This window comes from Phaethon lepturus, unplaced genomic scaffold (genome assembly GCF_000687285.1).
Source record: "Phaethon lepturus isolate BGI_N335 unplaced genomic scaffold, ASM68728v1 scaffold18259, whole genome shotgun sequence".
NCBI classification, from domain to species: Eukaryota; Metazoa; Chordata; class Aves; order Phaethontiformes; family Phaethontidae; genus Phaethon; species Phaethon lepturus.
Genome location: NW_010565726.1, coordinates 38505 through 46082, shown reverse-complemented (window position 1 = coordinate 46082; position 7578 = coordinate 38505). Strand labels below are relative to the sequence as shown.

At 44.4% G+C, this 7578-nt stretch overlaps 1 protein-coding gene across 1 annotated transcript; it reads left to right on the top strand.

The window, feature by feature from the left end:
* Positions 1-233: 233 nt before the first annotated feature.
* On the top strand, positions 234-944 carry CLDN14 (claudin 14). Its single transcript, XM_010295275.1, has one exon. The coding sequence runs from the start codon at positions 234-236 to the stop codon at positions 942-944; it is 711 nt and encodes a 236-aa protein (XP_010293577.1).
* Positions 945-7578: the final 6634 nt, after the last annotated feature.

The window sequence follows — 7578 nt, the reverse complement described above, 5'->3', positions numbered from 1 at the left end:
AGCGATAACTATGCTAATTATTGCACTAACTGCACTTGGAATGCACCTTACTGGCTGGAGAGGTAATGCATTTGGGTAATAATTAACTCCTTTTTTCCTCAATTACCTTTTATTAGGAGAGCAGAAGGTGTCAAAGTAAACCAGCTGCATATCTTCCAAGAAAAGCCTGTGTTTTCCGAAGGAATTCCAGCGGAGGTGCTTTATTAAAAGAACTAGGCAGGACAAACATTAACATGGCAAGCTCGGCTGTTCAGTTACTTGGCTTCTCCCTAAGCCTGCTCGGCCTAATTGGGACGTTAATTGCTACTATTCTGCCACACTGGTGGCGAACGGCACATGTAGGCACCAATATTATAACAGCTGTGGCCTATATGAAAGGGCTTTGGATGGAGTGCGTTTGGCACAGCACCGGCATCTACCAGTGCCAAGTCCACCGCTCCCAGCTGGCGCTGCCCCGTGACCTCCGAGCCGCCCGTGCCATGATGGTAATTTCCTGCGTCCTTTCCGCGCTGGCATGCGTGATTGCTGTCATCGGTATGAAGTGCACGCAGTGTGCCAAGGGGACTCCTGCCAAAGCCTCCATCGCAGTCTCCGGGGGGATCGTTTTCATCCTGGCCGGCCTCATTTGTCTGGTACCTGTTTCTTGGACCACTAACGACGTAGTTACAGATTTCTACAACCCCGTGCTTCCCAGCGGGATGAAGTACGAGATAGGTCAAGCTCTTTACCTCGGCTTCGCCTCCGCATCTTTGACAATCCTCGGCGGCGCGATGCTGTGCACGTCAAGCCGGTGCCGCGGGAACGAGACACCTTACCAGACGCAGCCCAGCAGCGCGAGAAGGACTGCTCCCTCCTGTAGACCACCAACTGTCTACAAGGGAAACCATGCTTCTTCCCTGACATCTGCTTCCCATAGCGGCTACAGATTAAATGACTATGTGTGAGTTCCCTAAGATTTGCCTGCGGGACACAGCTGCTTTATAATTTCTGTGCATGGCATAAAACAAAGCTAAGATGACTTTTAATTTATAAGGGTTACGATACAAAGTTTACCATTGTTCTTTTCTTCCTTTCCTTTCTTTCCGGAGAAAGAAAGAATGCGAACACAAAACTGCTTGCTGCAAAACCTGGAAAATAAATACAAAGGAGGCTGTGATAGTCCAGAGACGGCACGTACCTGCATACTTTCAGTTAGAGTTTTGCAGGCAGGCAGTTCAAGGGCAGTTTCGCTAAAAGTAATGGGTTGGGTTGTCGTTTCTGCCCTGCGACGAGCACTAAAGCAGACCTGGCCACAACTTGTTATTTGAACAGTGTTGCAACAAAAGACGCCGTTTTGCCTGAAACGGAGAACTTCATGGTGAGAGACAGTGTTTTTCAGCGGTTATTGCCTGCTAAGTTTCTCATTTCCATAACGAACGAATGTTTCATTATGACAAGGTATTAGTTTTGCTTTGACTTAACTTTTTGTGGTTTTTTTTATCGTCCCTTGAAATATGAATTTCAATAGCATTGTGACAGATGTATTTGACAGTATGTTGTAGCCAATATTTTAAATTATACTACAATGTTTTGACCTTATCGAAATAAAATATTAGCACGTTTTTGAAACAAGACAATGCATCATAATGGAAGAAAACCATCTCAGTGGATGAGAATTGGGTTTATAGAAATGTCACTAATAGAACAAAACTAGATATTTGATGTTAAACTTTTATTAACAACAAAAAAAAGAAAAAATAAAGTATCAGAATTTGTCACAGAAGGGGCATTTATCTCCTTAGCAGACTTAGCACTCTGTACAATTTATGCATTACGTAGATCAGAAAAACCATTTCTAGAATCCTATCCCTGAACACCATGTAATGAAAAGTACTACTTTCTTAGGCTCAGTTCTGGTGTTTTATGTCTGGGGTCCTGACTGAAGGTGCATTAGGGTTAGTGAGAATATTTACACCTACTCCAGCGGCGTTTGGGGAACTTCTACTCGGCCAGGCTTGGGCGCACAAGGCAGCCTCCGTGCCAGCAAGGGTGATGCTCACTGTCTGTAACCATTGACTGCCAGGAGCAGTGTAAAACCAAGACGTTTACTTTTAAAATCCTTGCAAAATGCAATCATTCCACAGTGCGTTCAAACATTTAAAAACCAAACTAATGAAGAAGCCCAGCCCCCTCCATTTCATGTCACAGCGCAGTCCAGTGCAACATATACTATGGTAAAAAACAATCACAAAAAATAAAAGCACGAGATTCCTGTTAACCCCAGAAAACTATAGGTCTCTCCAGAGCAACACATGGAGCAACACACTGACATTTAATACAGTTAAAAAAAAAATACTTCCAAGAATTGTGAGGCAACTACACTTGATATACTTCATTTGGCAAAAAGCCTGTTTCAGTTATGTTTTCACCTGGTAGCACCTCCAGAGCTGGGATCCTTCAACATTTCCCCTGGTTTCACTCTGAACCTTCCTTTCTGTGGCTGATTATCTAGCCTTTTTTTTCATGTTGATTTGAATTATGGCAGACCGTTTTTCAGCATTGATGCAAGTTATCATCATCACTTTTTAAAAAACAAGATGGCATTGCGAAGCGATTTGCTGAGACCAACAATAACATAAAGGATCTGGGACCAGGCTTTGGTGATTGACTGGTAACAACTGATTACAAACTCATGTTTTATCAGCTGTAGCTATTACAAATGATGTGAAAAAAAATCTGTACAGAAACTTCACTGATGCTGCAAAGAGCTTAATAACAGATTCTGATGTGCAAGGAATGGACAGAAACTGCATTGACAGCGGCTTCTTAGAGAAGATGGAGTCGAACTGTTCATAGGCCATTACAGATTTCTGGGATGTCTTTTTAGGATGAAAGGTAGCCTAATGAAGGTGGTCAACGGCATAGGGTTTTTTCTGTATTTACATTGCAATAGATCTAGCCAAGTGATTACGCTATCAACATTGAACCAGGCCTTTGGACAGCCATGAATACTGGAACACAAGTCCAAGTGCAGGAAATGGGCTTGTCTCTCATTAGGTAGTATGTTTGCTATATACTGATAAATTAATTCACTTGCCAAGATGTTTGTGCGGTGGGAATACTTATGTGTAGTGCTATTCTTACCGCACAAATTCCCAGCCAAGCAGGATACGTGACAGTAGTAAGAACAGTTTATAAAGTCCTGGCAAAAATACCTAGAAGTGCTCTGATGTCAATAAAGAGAGGGAAATGGTTTCTTTCACAGGGGGCTGTGAACCAGTGGATCTCGTTCCATGCTAAAACTGACATAAATTCCTTTTTTTTTTTTTTTTTTTTTTTTTTAAGCTACCATTTGAAACAAAAAGCATACCCATTCTAGCAGCCTTAGAGGTCTGGCTGCAACTACCCCAAACCGGCGTATGTGTTGCTAACCCGAGCTCCTCTCCTGCTGCCACGCAGCCCGGTGGCCAGACCCCGCGCTCGGCTTGCGTGGAGCCTGCCCCGGCAGTCCCGCACCGGCGGTGCAACGAGGCATTGCTCAGACCTTGGCCAAGGAGTCAATCCCCACCGCCCCTCCTTTGCTGAGTAATCGCTTGGTCATCAGTGGCATCGATGAGTGACAGAGCGTCGAGGGAAGGGGATGAGTTTCCTGGGCCACCGAGGTGCTGTTCATGGGAACGTGCTCTCTGGGCAGCTACAGCTCAGCACCGGGGGAACAGGGCAGGGCAATGGGCTGGGGCTGCTGCACGCCTGATACTGCCCGTGTGCGTCTGCTGGGTTTTTGCAGAGCCCGGCTGGAGGCAGATTTTTTTTTATTTTTTATTTTTTTAGGTAAGTACAGCCTGCTTTTTGCCTCCAGCTTGCTGGAGCTGAAGTGCCTGCCCGCCCTCCCGGTAGAGGCACGGCAAGGCGGTGAGGAGGGGATCGAGGGTGGGCAGAGATTCCTTTTAGCAGTGCGGGCATCGTCAGCGCGTGTGATTGCGGTTACACCGCGCTTTAATCAACTTCAGTGCGACGTTCCTGGAGGAGCAGCGGGGGGAGACTTGGCAGGGAGGTTTAGGTGGAGGACGGGATTTGGCAGCAAGAGGAGATTGTGGTTAGCTCTGCAGCACCAGGAGAGGGGGGGGGCTCCGCTGCAGGATCAGATGGAGGGATCTGAGGTAGGGGTAGAGGCTGGAATCAGAGAGGCTGGCAGCTTCTGAGGCTGCGAGGAGGACTTTCAAAGATGCATCTAACCAGGATCACCGTGTGGGGATGGGATGAGGTCAAGAATGCTGCTTCCCACCTTGGCACCCTCCCTCAGGGCTGGTGGATTATCCGTTCTCCAATGACCTTGGATTTTGCCATCTAAAATATGGCAGGCCTTGATATTATCTCACAGAATATGCCAGATGTGTAACTGACTCAGGGCGTCACAACCAACCAAATACAAATCAAAAGAAGTGAAGAGAAGAAAACATTTTAGTCACTTCTGTTACTGTTGCTAGAAAGCGGCTAATAGACCAAAGGAAAAAAAATGTGCTATTCTGTTTTTACTGAGCCTGTGGGATTAAAATCATGAGCTCCCTTGCAAAACAGTATCCCACCAAGTCCCTCCATCTGCAGGAAAGGGACCTGACGAACAGGTTGTGAGAAGAGACTGGTCTAATGACATGAAGGCTAGGCTGGAGGTGGGCACAGAGGCAGACCAAGACCTTCCTCAGGTGCAAGGCAGGTGGATAGAAAAAGTGATCTACCTTTTGGCTTGAAGTACAGGAACATATTGATTTTGGGTCCCGAAGAAGCTGTTACGTTCAAGCCTGCCATTCTGCACACCAGAAGTTAAAACACTGTGGTGCTGGAGGAATACATAATCCATCAGAGGGTTTTAATGCTGCCCAGTCTGGAAGTCATCAGCTAGATCTAAATTTGGTGGATTACATGTAGGATACAGCAAGAGTGCTCATGTTCCTGCAGACCTGAAACACAGGTTTCAACTATGGCTTATGCTGAGCTTCCACCATGATCCATGAGTTGATGTAATAATTCACTGCTACTGAAGTGGTGAGATCCCATTTCCCGCCACCACCCCCCTTGCTGCCCCAGCTCCCAGCCACCACTTTGCACTTCGGTCCTCTCTGTGGACCAGTTTAACTCCTTGAATAGGCAGAAAACAACTACATCAAAGAACGGGATCATTTTCTGACACTGAAGTTAGCTAACCTAGCTAGAGGAAAGGTGTGAGGACAGCTGCAAAAGGGATGCCTGGGAGGGCAGGAGGAGTAAGGATTGGAGTAAGTGAGCAAGGATTTCCTCTTTCGGCAGCAGGGAGGTGGTCGGTCAGCAGGCAGGCACGGCTGCCCTGAAAACCAGCTCCTGCTATGCACTCTGCTGTTCACTGTCACAAATCCAGATGGGACCACTGGGCAGACAGAATCTCTCTGGGTTGTGAACTGGTTGGCAGTTTTGTTCTGGTTTTTTCCACGATGCCTAGCGTAAGTACTGGAGTGAGGTAACTGATAAACCATAGCAAACCTTAACTAATTTCTTCAAGAAATGTTTCTAAGTTAACTAAGATAAAGAAATGAACTAAATTCAGTAATTAGAAGTTCTGCTGATCCAAGAGAAAAGTTATGAGACCATTCCTACAATTATCTGGTAATTAAGGTTTTTCACATCAGTCTATTAAGATTAATGGATACTCTGTGTCCACCTCTAAATATCTATATATCATATATCATATATCCCACAAGATGGTTTGTGTATGTAAGAATAATAGGCAAGGGCAAGATGTTTCATGAGATCCAGGAGCAGCTTAGAGACGAGATGAGAGCTTATCCTTTTTTTTCTACCTAGTTGATCTACTAAAAGATATTATCTCTTCCTCGCATGCCTTGCTTTGCTGTGCAGCATAAGAGATGTGTTCTTTTTCACTTGTTTTCTTAAGAAATTATTCATATAGCTTAGTCCACATGTTCCGATTATCCATATCTCCTATTCTTACCACTAAATGGGCACCTGGTCATATTGATTCCCAGTATAATGTGTATCCTTTCCTATTCTTCTGCCCATGACATCAGAATGCATGTTTGAATCTAGTGAGGATTGACCCTGACCAAGCATAAATCAGAGGCGCTCAAGTGAAGTCGTGTTACCCCTCTTTCTTCACAGTAGATCAAGATGAGCTTTCCGCCTTCACTGAGAAACCTGCCAGTTTGTAAGAGTTTTTCATAAACTCAAACATCTGAATGGGCTTAAAATGCTCCACAGAGAAGAAAGGCAAGATATACTGACCTCCCTCTTATTTCCTTTGAAGAAGTTTTCCTGAGGGAAAAGGTTGTTAATTTTATTTTCTGCTTTAAGCATGAGGAAAATACATTAATTTCATTATCTCATGCCTAAAAGATCTTTGGTAAGCAAACTGTTAGAAAGCAGAGTGAATAAAAAGAGTGAATCAATGCACAGATTTGATCTGTTAAGAGCGTATGTATATACTTCATATATATGTGTGGTTATATAAAATGGTGAAATTCTGCCTCGATTGACTTTACTGAGGTCAGAATTTCACCCATAAGCTTATTATTATTGTCAATACTTCCAAGTCTATTATAGAGCTTTTAACTAAAAGGCCTCCAGAGCAAAGAGAATCAAAGTCATGGGAGCGTTGCCCCTGTAAGAGAGACGACAAAGAAGGACTTGCAACGGCCATTTCACAAAGTGTTTCATATCGAGCAGAGCAGTTGTAACTGGTGGCATGTATGAGTGAGTCCTCCCTTCCACTCGAGTCAAGGACAATCAATTTTATTTTTAAAATGTCATAATCACTGGTATTGATCAACGCTCCCTAATGGGGGTGCTCTCGAATCCATACTGGCTCGGGCTATCACCACTTCCCTAGCAATTCAGGCTCAATTAGGCTGCCTTGCTAATGCATGTCAGCTTCATTTAATTGCTCTCAGGCCCGCAGTGTGAGAAAAGGGCAAGCTGACAGAGTAATCCCACACTTCCACTTTGCAGTGAGCTGCCTATTTATTTTATTTGTTCACATTTTGAAGGGCTAAGCACATGTTATATGGAAAACACAGGAGAGCAAAAGTCAAGAAGTATTAATAAGCCTTGGAAAACAGGGTTAGAGCTCAATTGCGTGTGCAAAGAATTGCTGATGTTTTCACTACTTTGAAAATAAGGTGGATTTTGTAGGTAGGGTGCTGAGGAGTAGCATTTGTCTCATGGAAAACTCAGTAAAAACTGGATAGATTCTAAGAAATGTCTTCTAACAGCTACATCCTAGGGAAAACAACTTGTTTACTCGTTGGCTGGCTGATGATAACGTGGCAGAAGCAACCTCGAAAGGAAGCTGGTAATGAGCTGGGGATCGTAGGGTTATGGTTTCTTCCGTAATATTTAACATTAATGTTAACAAATGTTAATAAATTAGGAGTCAGGGGAAGAGAGGGATGGCAGCAAGCAGTAAAAGGGGAATCGCCATTAAACACCTAAGGTCTCCAACCTGTGAAAGAAGTACATGTGTAGCTCACATTTCCCACTGCAGAGCAGTTGTGAGCTGAAACAAAGAAATCACCTGTGAGTACCGAGGTGCCTGGCTGCAGGCAGAAGCTC